The sequence below is a fragment of the Pristis pectinata genome, chromosome 30, assembly GCF_009764475.1.
Source record: "Pristis pectinata isolate sPriPec2 chromosome 30, sPriPec2.1.pri, whole genome shotgun sequence".
In the NCBI taxonomy this organism is placed as follows: domain Eukaryota; kingdom Metazoa; phylum Chordata; class Chondrichthyes; order Rhinopristiformes; family Pristidae; genus Pristis; species Pristis pectinata.
In genome coordinates, this window is record NC_067434.1 from 26,997,873 (window position 1) to 27,017,087 (window position 19,215).

Consider the following 19,215-nt stretch of genomic DNA (forward strand, 5'->3'; position numbering starts at 1 on the left):
TGGTTTGCAAGCGAGAGCTCAAGGTGCCCATTGCTGACAAAGCGCAGGTGCTTGGCAAAGTGGTCACCCAGATGTAGAAGAGGCCACATCGAGAGTACCAAATGCAATAGACAAGGTTGGAGGAGGCGCTTGTGAATCTCTGCCTCACCTGGAAGAGCTGTCTATGTTTGCCTCACCTGGAAGGGCTTCATTCATTATGTATGTCCTGTCTTGGCTTAACTTCCTGAAATGCATCACTTTGCACTTGTCTGAGATAAATTCTGTGCAAGTGCCCGTACTATGCTGCTGGGCAAGGAGACCCACAATTTATACACAATGACAATGAAGGCACACCGAAACATTTCCCAGCCAGGATGATGCATCTTGGAGGGCTATCTCCAGGTGGTGGTATTCTAATGGTGTTTGCCCTTGTCCTTCTTGGTGGTAGAGGTTGTGGATTTGCGAGGTGTTGTCGGAATAGTGGAGGCAGTCAACCACAGTGCACTTTGTAAGTGGTACACATTGCAGCCATGGTACACCAGCAGTGAAAGCAATGAATATCTAAGGTGGTGGATGGGGTCAAATGGGATGCTTTGTCTCAGATGGTTGAGTTTCTGGAACTGCACTCATCCAGGTAAGTATTCCATCACTCTCCTGACTTTTGCCTTGTAAATGGCGGAAATGCTCTGGGGCAGGATACAGGCTTTGACCTGCTCGAGTATCCACAGTAGACCATAAGACAAAGGAGCAGAAGTCGGCCACACAGCCCATTGAGTCTGCTCTGCCATTATATCACGAGCTGATCCATTCTCCCATTTAGCCCCACTCCCCCGCCTTCTCACCATAACCTTTGATGCCCTGGCTACTCAGATACCTATCAATCTCTGCCTTAAATACCCCCAATAACTTTGCCTCCACAGCTGCCCGTGGCAATAAATTCCACAGATTCACCACTCTCTGGCTAAAGAAATTTCTCCGCATCTCTGGTCTGAATGGATGCCCTTCAATCCTGAAGTCGTGCCCTCTTGTACTGGACTCCCCTAACATGGGAAACAACTTTGCCACATCTACTCTGTGCTTACATAGCTGGTCCAGTTCAGTTTCTGGTCAATGGTAACCACACGAATGTTGAGGATGAGGGACTCAGTGAAGGTAATGGCATTAAATATCAAGTGAATAAATGTCTTGCTGAGTTCACCTGTGAATAATGGCTATCTGGGTCACTGCACCTCATCGTGCAACTCAAAACACGACAGTCATTATCAAATGAAACTAAAGCTTCAGCAATTTCTACACGAATCATTTCAAGAGGGACATTGAGGTAATTAAATTATTCAACCATGCAAGAATAGAACCAAGAAGTATCGATTTCCAACAACATAACTGAAAGAAATAGACCTTTTGATATGTCTAACACATTAAAATTCTGTGCAGATAGTGAAGATGATCTACTATTAGCATATGAGCTTCATTTCTTGTCCTGAGTTTAGTCTCTGCAATCGTCTATGATATGACTGGAGATTTTGTAAAAATGAAGTGCAGTGTTGATCTTTTTTGAATGGTTACATTTTATGTAAACATGAAATTTGAACTGATTAACACATTTTGTGGTCTATGGATACACCAGGCATTTTTCCATGTGTCAAGTTTAAAGTGTGCAGATTTCAATATGATTTTTAAGTACGTCTTTTACTTCCAAATTAGTAATAACCACTGATCACTCAGCCAATATTTCCCTAAATGCAGCATTCCATTACTTATGCACTCAAATACCTATCAGGCAGTTTAATACAGATTAAAGTATAGCTCTAATCACTGTCTGAATCAAGGGTTGATTTCAAAAGACAGATATGATAAAATGTTCTGAATAATTTTAAATGCACAAGGGCGAGCAAAACGCTGATTAAACAGTGAACTGTCTAACACACTGGCAACATGACTCAAGAGATGGGGTCAACAGATGAGAAATGCAAATAAGGCAAAGTAGTAACAGAGGCTGCTCTGAGACTAGGGTTAAAGCACACTTTGTGAAAAGATTAAAGTAAGATTTAGTTTGCATCTGGCAATTATACAAGTAGTGTGCCATGGCAATGCCAATGTCAGAAGTAAAAACAGGAATAAAGGCACTGTTTCACTCCTAGCACTGAATTTCTTTGCTCAGGTGAGTTTTTGTGCTAATTCCAAAGTACTGCATAAAAACTAAGTAGAAAATCTTGGTAATAAGAATGCGAATGCAATAAGTAACATGCATCATACATTTTGATAGTTAGCAAAACTAGCATCGTTTTAAAACTTTCCAAAGATTTCTGGCCCAGTTCATGGTATTTGAAAATTGAAAACAAATTTCTGTGGAAAGCCTATTGCGCATCTTCAAAACCAGAATGATGTTATAGCCATCAACTCAACCCTTGAATGCACAGTACCAAGGAAAACACTACTCATATAAAATCTGCTTATTGCTGTTCAAGGCCACAGTTGCAGTCCTACCAGTGCTGGACCTGAAAGCTTTATTAAACATTACTTTAACTGAGGATATTACTCAGGAAATATTATGGAGATATTATTAACACAAAAAGTTATTTCAATTCCATGCGATAAAGGGCTTCCAAGGGTAATAGGGGACCTTCAAACAATTGAAAATGAGGAAATGACAGGTGCTAAATACTGTAAATACTTCATTAAGTCTTCAGATGAAGGGGTTGTCATTCCAGGTGCAGTAATACTGCATCAAGGATCTACAATTACTAAAATTAATGTAAGCAAGCAAGTTTTCAATAAAAATACAGCACTAAATACCGATTAATCTCTTAGATCTGATGGTTTCACCCCAGGAATTTAACGAAAGTGAGTGAGGAAATTGCAGATGCTCTGCCATAATGTTCTAATGCACTTTTGGTTCAGGAATTGTTCCTTCACATTAAAAAACTGAAAACATCTCACCATTATTTAGGAAATGTGTGAGAGAGAGGGAAACCTGGAAATTATAGACTGTTGACCTGATATCCGTTGTGCAGAAATGGAGTTGATAATTATGGACAGGGTGACTAAGCTCGAGGTAATTTGTGATGTTAGAGAGCCAACATGCATTGGAGAGAGCAAATAGTTCAGATGCTAGGAAATGGTAGAAGCACCCAGCAGGTCAGGAAAAATTTGTGGAAAGTGAAAAAGTCAACGTTTCTGGTTGAAGGGTCTTCTGTTTCTCCTTCCGCAGATACTGCCAAGACTGCTGAGTGTTTTCAGTATTTTGGAGACACAAGATACTGCAGATACTGGAATCTGAAGCAACAAACAATCTGCTGGAGGAACTTGGTGGGTTGAGTCAAAACTCTGCATCAGGAGGACCCTGGGCAGCTGGGGATCAGGCAGGCCATGGGGAGCTCAAGATCACAAGGACTGGAGTTTGGTATAATATTGTGAATCTCTTTACTGGGGGCTCTGGTCAAAGAACATGGCAGTGGTGCAGCCCGTTCAGTCCCTGTTGACTGGCAGAGACTGCGCCTACACTGCATAGTGCTGAAACCAGGTATCACAGCTAATGGCTGACTTGAGGATCCTGAATATCACTTCTCCCGAGTGGTACAGTATTATCTATCTGAGAATTATTGTTATTGATATACCACGCAAGACCAGCGCGTGTGCCAATTCAGGCCAGCACTGCCTGGAGTGATGGTAAAAGAGCATTGTGACAGCTGAAGAGGCAGCAGATTTCACCTGGGAAGCTGAACTCTGCAGCAGCAGCCCCACTGGATCAATGAGAGAGAGTTCAGCAGATAAGCAAATGACCACAGCTGCAGCAGATACAGGAATAGCAATTGGTGGGATCAGAAAATACTATTCAAAATCTTTATGATATATCTATCAAACCCCCTATTCAATATTTAAAACAGTCCTTGGCCTATCTATTTGCTAGATCAGTGTATATACATACTCTCTAGGTCTGAATGACTTCTTCAGAAATATTATTATCCATCCCTCCACTTAGTCAGTGAGAACATAAAACAGTACAGCACGGGAACAGGCTCTTCGGTCCATGATGCCAATCCAAACTAATCCCATCTGCCTGCACATGCTCTATATCCCTCCATTCCTGCCTGTTCATGTGCCTGTCTAAATGTCTCTTCAAAGTTGATATTATATCCACTTCCACCACTTCCCCTAGCAGCACATTCCAGGCACCTACCACTCTATGTAAAAAAAACTTGACTTGTGAATCTCCTCGAAACTTTCCCCCTCTCATCTTACAGCTATGCCCTGAAGTATTTGACATTTCCTCCCTGGGAAAAAGACTCTGTCTACTCTATCTGTACCTCTCATAATTTTATAAACTTCTACAAGGTCGCCCCTCAGCCTGACACTCCAGAGAAAACAATCCAACGTTGTCCAACCTCTACAATAACATTTAAATGACATCTGTACTGGTACATGAATTGGAAAGGTTTAGAGGGATATGGGTCAAAAGAGGGCAAATGGGACTAGCTTGGATAGGCATTTTGGTCAGTATGGATGAGTTGGGCTGAAGGGCCTGTTTCCATGCTGTATGACTCTGTGTCTCTTCAAATACTCTCCAATCCAGGCATCAACCTGGTAAACGTCTTTTGCACTTTATCCAAAGCCTCCACATCCTTCAAGTAATGTGGTGACCAGAACTGCACACAATACTCCAAATGTGGCCTGACCAAAGTTTAAACAGCTGCAACATGACATCTCAACTTTTATACTCACGTGAGGTTGAGGTCATCTTCATTACTTCTTCACTTATGCACAAAATATCTTTGAAATATACGTAAAATGCACCTGAAGGTCAAATCCAACAGCCTTACCTTCTAATTATCCAGCTCTGAACAAACACGTCAACTATTCAAGATGTTTAAATCATTTTAAAAATGTCCAAATTTATCATTAATTGAATAGCTTATGTACGGTGCATAAAGCTCAGGCACTGGAGGTGAAGTACCTCTACCACAGTCTTCAGCATGTCAACACTCCACTGCACAGCTCAATGGTGAGCTAATGTATCTGACCTACAGCTCATTTTAGACAGTTGCATTCGGTCAAGGATGCACAGAAGTTCAAAATTAACTTGAGTCGTGAGCATCTCACAGCAGGCAGTTCCCTGGGAATCACAAGCTGTTAGCCTGCTTGATTTGGCTCAATATGATACAATGATCATTTTTCATCATCTAATATTTTTCCCACCAGCTGTGTCATGAGGCAGAATATTGTTTTACCATATACTATCCCTACCAGTGCTGGTTACGTAAATTAAACATGCTTCACAGTTGAAGTGCAGAAAGTGTGAACTTCACACATCCATTGTTCACACTGAAATCTGAATGATGCCACCACTTCACCCTCACCCCAGACCTTCTGAGACACACTGATGTCTTATGCTGCTTCCAAAAAATGGAGAAATTAATTATTTCAGTTGACATTTTACCATGCATTCTGTAGATTTAACGTATTCTGATGTAAACATTAGCTAAATGAAAATCCAGCTAAATTTCTTCTTCCTCCTCAATGTCAAATTTCTAAATTTTATGCGACAGAATAGAGTAAACTGCAGAGTTGAGTGATGAAGGCCAACAATGTCCATGATGTGTTGCGAAAATGTGAAGTACAAGGTCATATGATTTCTTAAGGAAACTCCAAACATTATTTGATTACCCGACTCTAAAGCTGCTATTTTGATTAATGTCTTTCAAAATGCAGACCTAGACAAAACTATAGCTATTAATTAGGATTTCAATAAATGCTCAATTTACTATTCTCTTAAAGTCATTGTCCATTTATATTTTTTCAATGTATAGATTTATTTGTATCATTATTTGCTTTCTAAAGATACAACAGTAAAGCCACTCCAACTATGGGTTACAAGAAAAAAGATAATGGGAAATCCAAGGAAAGGGCTTTTCAAGTTGCCAGAAAAAGTGGTAAGGATTGGGAATATTCTAAAATTCAAAGGATGACTAATGAACAGAAAAATAGAATGAGAATAAACCAGCAGGAATAACAATCACTGACTGCATGAGCTTCTGCTGGTACAGGAAAATGAAAAGACAAATGTGGGTCCACAAAGAGACAAGGCAATCTGTAACAGGGAATAAGAAAGTGGCAGGGGAATTAAACTAAAAAACCTTGCAGAAATACTGCAGAACCAAGGATCCAGTACAAATGAGGAAGTAAAAAAAGCAGTTTTATTTAAAGGTTTGAAACTTTTCAATCCCAAGGTGCAGAGGGGTGGATTCTGAGATAGTGGGTGCTCCTGTTACCACCTTCCAAAATTCCAGATTCTGGAATGGCTTCTATAGTTGGGAGGAAGCAAATGTGACCCTGTTATTTAAGAAAGGAGAGAGAGAAAACAGGGAATTACCAACTTATTTCTCTCTCTCCATTAACGCAGTCAAGCCTGCTGAGAATGTCCCACAGTCCTGTTATTTGCAACACATGTCACAGACAAAGAAGCATTCATTGCATCTGGTGCTCCCGGTGCGGCCTCCTCTACATCAGTGAGAACCTCCGCAGGTTGGATGACCACTTCGTTGAGCACCTCATTCCATCCGCCGCAAAAGCAAGGACATCCCGGTGGCCAGCCACTTCAATTCCACATCCCACTCCCATCCCGACATGTCTATCCATGGCCTCCTCTACTGCCACATTGAGGCCAAACAGAGGTTGGAGGAACAACACCTCATATTCTGCCTTGGTAGTCTCTAACCTGACGGCTTCAACATCGAATTCTCTAACTTCCGGTAACCCCTCCCCTCTTCTCCCCCCCCCCCCCCCCCCATTCTTCCCTCATTCCTGTGGCCCCCTTACCCCTTTTCTTTCCCCTTCCCCCAAACTCATGACCTGCCCATCTATTCCCCACCTCCTTCCATTTATTTCATGGTCCACTGGCCTCTCCCACCAGATTCCTCCTTCTTCAGCCCTTCTACCTATCACCTCTCAGCTTCTTATATCTCCACCCTGTCTCTACCTTCCACCTCTCACCTGGACTCACCTATCACCTGCCAGCCTGTGCTCCTCCCCCTCCACTGACCTTCTTATTCTGGCTTCTGCCCTCTTCCTTTCCAGTCCCAATGAAGGGTCTTGACCCGAAACGTCTACTGTTTATTTCCATCCATAGATGCTGCCTGACCTGCTGAGTTCCTGCAGGACTTTGTGTGTTCCTCCAGATTTCAGCATCTGCAGGATCTCTCGTGTCTAATGTGCTTCTAATTGCCATGTCAACTTGTTTGGTCTCACCTTATCAGCGATATTAACTTTGTTCTACCCTCCCCCTCTTTCTCTGCCACTGAAAACTCTGGAGGGGGACCAATATTCTTGTGGGCAGGTTTGCTAGAGCTGCTGGGGAGGGTTTAAATTAGTTTGGCGGGAGGATGGGAACCAGAGTGACTTTGTGCACAAGTAGATGCAGTGTGTAGAAAGACTGTGAGGAAGGATAAGCAGTAGAAAGGGCAACATTGCAATCAGTTGGATGAGATGAAGTATGTCTACTTTAATGCGAGAAGTATCAGGAACAATGGTGATGAACTTAGAGCATGAGTAAGTATATGGAACTATGATGTGGCGGTGGCCATTACAGAGACTTGGCTGTCACAAAGGCAGGAATGGCTGCTGGATATTCCAGGGTTTAGATGTTTCAAAAGGGACAGGGATGGGGGAGTGGCTTTGCTGATCAGGGGCAGTGTCACAGCTGTAGAAAGGAAGGATTGTCTACTGAGTCAGTGTGGGTGGAAGTCAGAAAAAGGGAGGGAGCGATCACTCTATTAGGAGTATTCTACAGATCACACCACCACCACCACCCCCCCCACCCCCCAATAGCAGCAGAGACACTGAGGAGCAGATTGGGAGGCAGATTTTGGAGAGGTGCAAAAATAACAGGGTTGTCATCATGGGAGACTTCAACTTCCCAAATATTGATTGGCACCTGCTTAGTACCAAAGGTTTAGATGGGGCAGAGTTTGTTAAGTGTGTCCAGGATGGATTCCTGTCACAGTATGTTGACAGGCCGACTAGAGGGAATGCCATATTAGATTTAGTATTAGGTAATGAACTGGGTCAGGTGACAGATCTCTCAGTGGGTGAGCATTTGGGGGAGTGACCACCACTCCCTAACCATTAGCATTGTCATGGACAAGGATAGGAGGGAAGAGGACAGGAAAATATTTAATTGGGGAAGGGCAAATTATGAGGCTATAAGGCTAGAACTTGCAAGTGTGAATTGGGATGACATTTTTGAAGGGTAAAGTACTATGGAGATGTGGTCATTGTTCAGGGATCTCTTGCTGGATGTTAGGGATAAATTTGTCCTGGTGAGGCAGAGAAAGAATGGCAGGATGAAGGAACCATGGGTGACAAGAGAGGTGGAACATCTCGTCAGGAGGAAGAAGGCAGCATACATAAGGTTTCGGCAGCAGGGATCAGATAGGGCTCTTGAGGAATATAGGGTTGCAAGGAAGGAATTTAAGAAGGGGCTGAGGAGAGCAAGAAGGGGACATGAAAAGGCCTTGGTGAGTAGGGTTAAGGAAAACCCCAAGGCATTTTTCACTTATGTGAAGAGCAGAAGGATGGCAGGAGTAAAGGTAGGACCGATTTGGGATAAGGTGGGAAGATGTGCCTGGAAGCGGTAGAAGTGGGTGAGGTCCTCAATGAATACTTCTCTTCAGTATTCACCAAGGAGAGGGGCCTTGATGACGCTGAGGACAGTGTTGGTAAGGTTAATGTTCTAGAGCATGTTGATATCAAAAGAGAGCATGTGTTGGAGCTGTTAGAAAATATTAGGACAGATAAGTCTCCAGGGCCTGACGAAATATTCCCAAGGCTGCTCCACAAGGTGAGGGAGGAGATTGCTGAGACTTTGGCTAGGATCTCTGAGTCCTTGTTGTCCATGGGAATGGTACCAGAGGATTGGAGGGCGGCAAATGTTGTCCCCTTATTCAAAAAAAGGTAGTAGTGATAATCCAGGGAATTATAGGCCAATGAGCCTTATGTCTGTGATGGGCAAGCTGTTGGAAAGGATTCTTAGAAATAGGATCTAAGGGCATTTAGAGAATCATGATCTGATCAGGGACAGCCAGCATGGCTTCGTGAAGGGCAGATCATGTCTCACAAGCCTGATAGTGTTCTTTGAGGAGGCAACCAGACAGATTGATGAGGATAGTGCAGTAGATGTGGTCTACATGGATTTTAGTAAGGCATTTGACAAGTTTCCACATGGTAGGCTTCTTCAGAAGGTCAGAGAGCATGGGATCCAGGGAGGCTTGGCCATGTGAATTCAGAATTGGCTCACCCATAGAAGACAGAGGGTGGTGGTAGATGGAGCATATTCTGCCTGGAGGTCGGTGACCAGTGGTGTTCTGCAGGGACCTGTACTGGGACCCCTGCTCTTTGTGATTTTTATAAATGACTTGGATGAGGATGTGGAAGGGTGGGTTAGTAAGTTTGCTGATGACATGAAGGTTGGTGGTGTTGTGGATAGTGTAGAAGGTTGCTGTAGATTACAACAGGACATTCATAGGATGCAGAGCTGGGCTGAGAAGTGGCAGATGGAGTTCAACCTGGAAAAATGTGAAGTGATGCACTTTGGGAGATCGAATTTGAAGGCAGAACACAAGGTTAATGGCAGGACTCTTAGCAGTGTGGAGGAACAGAGGGATCTTGGGGTCCACTCCCATATATCCCTCAAAGGTTACCACACAGGTCGATAGGGTTGTTAAAGAGGAGTATGGTGTGTTGGCCTTCATTAGTTGGGGTACTGAGTTCAAGAGCTGTGAGATAATGTTGCAGCTCTATAGAACTCTGGTTAGACCACACTTGGGAGTATTGTGTTCAGTTCTGGTCACCTCATTATAGGAAGGATGTGGAAGCTTTAGAAAGGGTGCAGAGGAGATTTACCAGGATGCTGCCTGGATTGGAGATCATGTCTTATGAGCATAGATTGAGCGAGCTAGGACTTTTCTCTTTGGAGAGGAGGAGGATGAGAGTTGACTTGATAGAGATGTACAAGATGATAAGAGGCATAGATCGAGTGGACAATCAGAGACTTTTTCCCAGGGCAACAATAGCTAACATGAGAGGGCATAATTTTAAGGTGATTGGAGGAAGGTATAAGGAGGATGTCAGGGATAAGTTTTTTTTTACACAGAGAGTGGTGGGTGCGTGGAACGCACTGCTGGCAGAGGTTGTGGGAGCAGGTACATTAGGGACATTTAAGAACTCTTAGATAGCCACATGAATAATAGAAAAATGGAGGCCTATGTGGGAGAGAAGGGTTAGATCGATCTTAGAGCAGGAATAAAATGTCAGCACAACATCGTGGACCGAAGTGCCTGTATTCTGCTGTAATGTTCTCTGTTCTAAAACTAACAACTTCTCTCTTTCCTAGTTCTGATGAATGCTCTCAGACCCGAAATATTAACCGTTTCTCTTTCCATGGATGTTGCCTGACCTACCGAAAGTATCTAGCTATTTTGTTTTATCCGAACCTGACACTGGTAGTTGGGAAAATGCTAGAATCTAAAATAATATGATTGAGCAGAATCAACATGAATTTATGAAAAGAAAGTCATGTTTGACTCATCTATTGGCACTCCAAAAGGACATATCTTTTCTCAAAGATGAGGGGAAACCACAGGTTGTGATGTATTTAGATTTTCAGGTTTTCAGTAAGGTCCCAGTAAGGTTGGTGAATAAGATAAAGACTGGAATTAAGGAGAATATCCTGGCACGGAATGAAGGATGGTTAAGAGATAGAAAACAAAGTGTAGGAATATATATGCTTTTCTCAGGTTGGCAGCCTGTGACTTGTGGAGTACTGCAGAGATCAGTGCTGGGGCCGTAGTTATTCAGAGCCTACATTAATAATTTGGCCAAGGGAACCAAATATAACATTTCCAAGTTTGTTGATAACATAAAATGAATGTGAATTTATCCACTGGTTGAAAAATGATAGATACTTTATCTTATTTAAATGGTGACTGATTAGGAACTGTTGATGTCCAAAGGAACGAGGATGTCCTTATACACGAGTCATTGAAGATGACCGAGTGCAGCAAGCAATTAAGATGACAAATGATATGCTGGCCTCTGTTGTGGAGGATTTGTGGATTAGAGCAAACACATTGTGCTTTCATTTATAAGAAGTCTTAGTGAGATCACACCTGTAGTATTCCATACAATTTTGGTTTTTACTTTATCAAAAGAAAGACATACTTCTTATACAGAATGTGCAATGAAGATTGACATGTAGTTCCTGGGATGGCAGCTATGTTATATGTGGAGATATTTGATTAGCCTAGGCCTTTACACTTTAGAGCTTAGAAGAATGATAGTTGACTGCAATGAGGAATACAAAATCCAGAGAGGCCTTGAAAGGCTGGATGCAGGAAGATCATTTGCCCTTGTTAAGGGGTCTAGAAGTATGGATCACAGTCTCAAAATAAGAGATAGGCCATTTAAGACTGAAATAAAATTTCTTCATTCAGAGGGTGGTTAACCTTTGGAGAGGGTTGTGGAGACTGTCACTGATTGTATTCACAACAGATTTACAGATTTCTGTATATTTGAGAACTTGAGGGATATGAGGAGAATGGTGTTGAGGTGGATTAGCCTTGATCTTGATGAATGGTGGAGCAAACCCAAGGGGCCAAATGCCTCTTCCAGCCCCATTTCTTATTGGTACTTCTGTTTTGCACATTTTCATTGTCATGAACAGTTTGCAGCAAGAACAGAAATGTCAAAAGAACTCAGCCAGTCAGGCAACATCAGTGGAAAGAGAAAACAGTCACTATTTCGGGTCAGTGACCCTTCCTGTTCACAGATTGCACTCCTTCTGAATGATTTCAAATTTGCAAAAGCAGAAACAATAAAATGTGATCTGAGTCATCAGTTGCATTTTCAGCAGGATCACCTTCATTTTCAGACTGCTCCAACAGCATCCACTGTAGTTGAGCTAGCACTCAGAAGCAGTCAGCTAAATTGCAAGGACCTTTGGAATTTTATTTATCACTATTACAAAGGCAAGGGACTGCTAGTTTACTCAACATTTAAAATGATTTTGTAATCCATTACAAGTGAATTGAACTCAAAACAAATCCTAATTCTTAAATCACACTTTTGCCTTCCATGAACAGTCTTTACAGATCACAGTGCAAATCAATTTATCTCTCACTAGTTGCATTAAATTTGAAACCCTGGATGAACATGATAAACTCCCAGAGAGTACTTGATGTAATAATCAGTGTTTGTTCCCGATGAATCTATTAAAACTTTACAGCCAAGTGATGACTAACACTGAACATTATTAATCACTCCAGGAATCCTTGTACAAAATCAAGCCACATTAGGAAAAGCCCTTTGCAAATAGAATATACATGATTTGAACCACGAGGTTACTAAAGAAATGTCTGTTGTTTGTCGCATGTAGTACATTAATGAGTTATGCATCATTTCTCATATCAAGTTTCACAAATATGATCAACTGTTTCAATTTATCTAGAAATAGCAGGGAGAGTCCACAAGACCCCTTGGGTCTGCTCCACTATTCTTGCCTGATCTGATCTGTGGCCACAACTTGACTTTGAAAATGCTGAAAGAGGGAGGAATAAGAAATAAAATCAAATTATACTAATCTCCATCCACTTATCTGGCTTAATGACAGAGGCTGAGAAACATCACCCATTTGGTTTTTGTGGCGGTGAAAGGTTTTGGGCATCACTGCCCAAAGAATGTGCAAGAAACATTGAGATGAAATTCTGAAATAGTTAAAATAGTGTGTCAATTCCACTTTAGAATTATTTGTAAAGCTTATAAATTAACTCAACATCAACATCTCAGGAGCGTTTTATAATTTCACAGCAATCTTATGATTGAAGCATTTAAGGTTAAAAATATTTCCCTCCATTTCATCGAACCGGATTCAGGATCCTTGAATTATAATTAATCATAAAACCGAAACTGATAACAGTGAAAATTTGATGTGTTTAGATCTTAATGATCAACAAGTAATTTATTTTAATTGGCTTTTGATGGTCCAATCGATCAGGAAATATACCCACTCAAAAACCATTGTTACTATAAAAATGTTACTGATTTGCAGGTTTACTTTTCTGTGATTGAGAGATATTAGTATTACAGTAAAAACTGTAGATTTTCAATGTGTTTGATCAACAATCTTATAAGAAGCTTGTAAAATAGCAACATGGATAAAATTTGGTAGATGAACAGAATATTTTGGCAAAGAACAGGAACAAGGAACATGAGATGAAAAATGCCACTACAAATGGAATAGCCAGATATAATTTAGTGTGCATGTATCCAGAAAGATTAAAGGTTGGAAGCAAGGCTAGGCATGGGATAAACAGTGAAAAATTAAAGAAAGGAGCAGATGGAAAGTAAATCCATAGGATTCAAATATATAACTCCCAAAATGCAGGTAAGGCATTCCAAAGATTAACACTATTTTGGGCTCTTAAGTAGGCTCAGTGTAAAGAAGTAATGATAAGTATACATAAAATCTTGGACAAGCTTTTTGAGAATGGGCTCCAAATCCACAGAGAGGCAATAACAAATATTCAGGAACGTAATACCAGTTTGGCAAACCATAGCCGGGGAAAGATGTGAGCTAACAGATTTCACTGGAATATAGAAGGGTTTTGAAAGGAGAGTGAGAGTAGTTCCCTTGATTTGGAAGTCATAAGCAATCATCCATTTAAAGCCATCTGAAGGCAAGTGGTTAATAGAAACTTCTTTACGTGGTGGGTGTTGGAAGCAAGGAAAGTGTTGGTAATATATAATATTTGAGGTAGACGTCATTACTTATTTTAAAGGAAAATGCAATAAATATTTGATGATAAGGAGATTGTGGAACAGTAGGATCATTTTGAATTACTCCACAGAGGAGAATATACTGAATATCTCCTGTGCATTAACATATCGTTTCATCACCTAAGACTACAAACAAAATATATTTAAAAAAACCATGAGCCATGAAACATTGAAGCAAAACGTTACTAGTATTTTTCGAATGTGTAACCAGTGTCACGCTTCAGATGTAAATCATTTCAAAATGCTTGGAAATGAGTCGAGCAAAATTCAGTTATAAACTTAAGGTCATCTAAAATATTGCTGCCTGCATCTGAACTCACACCTAGTCCTGTCCACCAATTATCCCTGTACTCAATAACCTACGTTAGCTCATTTGGCAATGCCTCCATATTTAAAATTCTCTTTTTACTTTTCAAATTCCTCCACGGTCTGTCAACTTTAACTGTTGCTCACATAAATGACGAAGGATGCAGGGGTCCTTGTCACCAAACATTTTCCACAGACTTCTTCTCTCATTCCTTCTCTTCCCTTTCATATTCAAAAGATGATCTATAATTTCTGACACCTCTGAAGTGATAGCACCATCAGACACACATCCAGGTCACTGTGGCTCACTCCTCCTCCTCCACCAATTCCCTTTACCTCCTCCTTTCCAGGGCCCCAAACATTCCTCCGGAGTGAAGCAGCAATTCTCACACTACTACTTATTTGACAATTGTAATGAGTACACACAATGTGATCTGTTCTACATTAGAGAAATTAAACACAGATTGGGTGAATGTTTTGACAAGAACATTATACAATCTATTATCTACTCCCATGCACCACTCTCTGCCTTTGACCTCTTAAGTGTTCCAATGAAACCCAGTACAAGCTTGAGGAACATTTCATCTTCCAACCAGGTACAGTACAATATCGCGACTCTGTGTTCAACGGTAGTTTGTACAGCTCTCATCCCCACTTCACAGAGAAGATGTGACTGCATTGGGGAGGCTGCAGAGGAAATTAATGAGTGTTGCCAGAACTGGAGAATGGTGGCTACAAGGAAAGAATCAATAAGCTAGGGTTATTTTCTTTGGAACAGAAGAAGCTGAGGAGAGATTTAATTGAGGTGTTGAAAATTATGATGGACCAAGATAGCATAGGGGTCAAAAGTAAGAGGCTAAGATTTGAAGTAACCCGTAAAAGGATCAAATGGAAGGTGAAGAAAACTGTTTTTCAACAGAGCTGGTAGAGATAAAGGTCACTGTCTAAAAGGGTGGCAGAGACACTTAAAATGTATTTGAATGTGCACTTAAAGAGCCATGCCCCTCACAGCTATGCACGTGGTGCTAGAAAGTGGGATAAGATTGGATAACAGACCTCCTTCCATGTCATAAATATTCTTATCTTATCTGATTGCATGAACTTTGTTAATTGTTAATTCTATCCTTTGTATCACACATTTCTAATATATAGTTTTTTTCTGGTGATAATTTCAGATATTTATTGGTCTTATAAATCCTCCAGTTTTCCTTTTATTTTCCACCTTTATTATCTTCTATCTTGACTCAACCATTTTGTCATTTAATCTCCTGCCCTCCACCCCTCATAGACCTCTCTTCATATTCGTCCTATTTCTGTATCTTCAAAAGATCGTCTTACCTCTAACTATTCCCCATTCTCTTGAAAAATCATTAACTTTGTTCTCCTTTCACAAATGCCGCCTGACCGGCTGAGTTTTTGCAGCACTTTATTTCAGATTCCCAGCATCTGCATTATTTTGCTTTCGATCCAGCATTGAATTGTACAGCACAGGAACTGGCCCCGTCAGCTCACCTCATCCATTTGCCTGCATTAGGCCTGTATCCTTCTAAACATTTGCTATCCAACTAGTTCTAGACAACTACCACCCTTTGTGTGGATACTGTATCTTACCCCTCAGATCTCCTTTAAATTTTTTCCCTCTCACCTTAAACCTATGCCCTCTAGTTCTAGTATTCCCTACCTTGAGGTGAAGACTCTGACCATTTATCCTATCTATTCCACTTGGAATGTTATAAATCTCTATTAAATCACCCCTCAGCCTCCTACTTTACAGTGAGAACAAACTCAGCCTATCCAATCCCTTCTTGTAACTACAGCTTTCCATTCCAGGCAACATCCTGGTAAATCCCTGCTGCACTCTCTCTGTGCTACTGTATTCTTCCTGTAGTGTGATGGCCAGAACTGTACACAATACTCAAAGTGCTGTGTAACCGATGAGGTGCAACATGACATCCTAACTCTTACACCCCAATACTGCAAGTATACCAAATAACTTCTTACCTATCCTGTCTACCTTTCTTACCACTTTCAGCAAGCTCTGGACTTGCACCATAAGGTCTCTCTATACATCAATGCTCCCAAGGTCCCTGCCATTTACTCTGTATGTCCTATCAGAATTTGACATTCTCAAGTGCATTACTTCACCCTTGACTGGACTAGATTCCATCTTCCACCACTCCGCCCAACTTTCCACTTAATCTATGTCCTGCTATGTCCTAATACAACCTTCTTTGCTATCTACAACTCCACCAATTTTCATGTTGTCTGCAAACTTACTAATCAGACCACCTACATTCTCATCCAAGTCACTTGTAAGTATTACAAACAACAAAGGTCCCAGCACCAAGCCCTGTCGTACACCACTTGTTACAGATTTTGAGTCAGAAAAACACCCTTCCACCACTACCCTCTGCCTTCTGCAACCAAGATAATTTTAGATTCAGTTTGCCAACATGCCTCAGATCCCTTGTGCCTGAACCTTCTGAATCGTCCACCCACACGAGACCTTGTCAAAAGACCTACTAAAGTCTATGTAAACCATATCCACTGCTCTGCCTTCATCAATTTTCTTAGTTTCCTTTTCTTAGTTACCAGTTTTCTTAGAAGAGGTGGCTTGAATAGCTTTTCACATTTTCAACTTTCTATGTGATTCATAATCAATGAAGAATTACGTTACTGGTCTTGAACATATTGCAAACAGAATGACAATTAAAGCAAAACCATTTAGCCCACAATTAGTGAGTTTCTTTATCCCTTACAACACTGTCCTCCAAGATAGAATCGATACCGTCATTCAGATAAAACTCTTGTATATTCCTCTTCAGCTATCTAAATTATTTCAAGCTAGTTCTGGGAGACAAATCAGCACCAAAAACTGAAGGTGCCTTCTTCTCTCAATAAACTGCCACAGTCCAAGTGAACATAACAATGTTGTTCTTGCTGTACATCTCAGCAAAGAGCAACATTCTTGGTACCTAACTTGGATTTGGATTTTTCCTGTGATTTTTTAGGCATGATCTTGAGGAAAGTCTTCCCTGTTTTAAGTACAGGCAGTTCCCAGGTTACATGAGGGTTCCGTTCCTGAGAACTGCTCATAAGCCAATTTCTCTGCACCAGAAGCATCTGTTTTCTCTAGTAACCCATATTGTATCACTCTACATACACTTACTATAATTCTTTCATTTCACTGAAAGTTCACCCTAACACTACCCATTATGGAATAATACTGTATCATTAGTGAATACCATGAAACATTTTATTATTATTACTATCTTCAAAAATTCTTTAAAATCTGTGTAAAATTAGATTTCAGTAATGTAAGTCATTCAAAACCTGGGGAGCCCCTGTATCTATTAATCAAAGATTACATAATTGTTGCTCATCAAGTAGGAACAAGAACTATGCATTGCTCCAATTTAATTTAAGAATGGGGGCTTGTAGTTTTAAAAAAAAGGACTCATTTGATGTTATCTGGCAGCCAAGTCCTTTCAGAACTGACCAGCTTAGTGAGTGGTGCTACTGAGCCATTCCTGGTAACAGACATTAGAGTCTCTACTTGTACATTAAATTTCACAACATACAAGTCAGTGATAATAAATCTGATTCTGATTCTTCTACTCACACCTTTCAGTGCTGTTTCCAAATGTTGTTCAAACTGGAGGAGCACTGATTTGTCAGCTGAGGGAGAACAATAGGCGATCACCAGGAGGAGCTTCCTTGCCACTGTTTGATCTCATGCCAGAAACCTTATAGGGTCTAGACTCCCAGATTCATATCACTATACGGACCACTTGCCATTACTATCCTAAAGAGCATGGAACACACATAGGGATTGTGATGGAGGAGTCCTGTATGTTGTCTGCAAGAAATGATTCTGTGAGGACATCAATGTCGGGCTGTTACTTGACTAACTGTGGAACAACTCTCCTAATTTTGACTCCAGATGTTTGTGAGGTCAACTGGACCAGCTTTGCCATACATGGACTTGATGCTAAGGCTCCATGTCAGGTGGTCTCTCTGGTTTTATCTTTTACTTTTGTTTCAACATAGCACTTATGATACAACTGAGTGGCTCACTAAGTTATTTCAGAGGGCAGTTAAATATCAATTCGTATGTCACAGATTAGGAGTCACTCACAGGTCAGACCAGGTAAGGTCATCAGAGTTCCTCCCTGAAGGACATTAATGACCAGATTTGTTGTTACAACAATCCAGTAGTTTTGTGGTCATTATTGCAAAAACTAGGTTTTTATATTGTAGATTACCTATCTGAATTTAAATGCAACAGCTGTCATGGTGGGATTTGAATTCTTATCTCTGGATTCCTAGTCCAGACCTATGGATAACTGGACTAGTAATTACGTTGCCACCACCCTGAACTTCTATGTTTGCCAAGGACCAACTGCTTCAAAAGATAAATCCTGTTCTGTCATTACTTCTATTCTTACTGACTAGGTTCATCTTCTGTTTAAGTAATGCTGCAATCTTCAAAGCATAATCCTTGTTTTCAAATTCCATCCCATCCAAACTCTACCCTATTTTTATAAACTCCTCTAGCCCCACAAACACCTCTAATTCTGGAATGATGCATACTCACAACTTCAATTGTTCCACCATTAGCAGCTTTCTTCCTTTATTCCTCTATCTCTGATATGCTCTAACATCTCATAATTGGGTAACTTTCAAATTTTGTTTTGTTCTAATTGTAGAGAGGCTTGAGACATTTTACTACTTTTAAGGTGCAACATGATTAGAAGCTGTAAACCAACATCACCTTTCATCATATAGCAAGGGCCAGCTTTCCATTTTGTCAACAGCATTGCATTCAATACAGTACATTTATGAAAAAAAAAGCAACAAACCGTCTCATTTCCAAACAGGATGTCAACATAGGGGATAATTTTCATCAGGTCCTCCTTGAAAAACTGTGAGATGAATGGCGCTGATAGATTTAGGCCCAAGATCTTGTTGTTTTCAGAAACATGTGATGCCACTTTCAGAATGGATTCTGTTGAGACTGTAATAAAGAATCCCTGCAGGAGAACAAAAGGTGCACAGTGTTACTGGCTGGAGTAGCGCATGTCTGACAACAAACTTAACAAA

General features: G+C 40.8%; 1 protein-coding gene across 4 annotated transcripts in view; it reads right to left on the reverse strand.

Moving 5' to 3' along the window:
• The window catches only part of LOC127584701 (adenosine kinase-like), a 280,100-nt gene that overhangs the window by 44,192 nt on the left and 216,693 nt on the right, over window positions 1–19,215 (reverse strand). For all 4 annotated transcript variants that reach the window (XM_052041589.1, XM_052041591.1, XM_052041590.1 and 1 more), the window contains exon 7: window positions 18,975–19,145. In XM_052041589.1, the coding sequence (XP_051897549.1) occupies window positions 18,975–19,145 (171 nt within the window). The remainder of the gene's footprint in view (window positions 1–18,974; window positions 19,146–19,215) is intronic.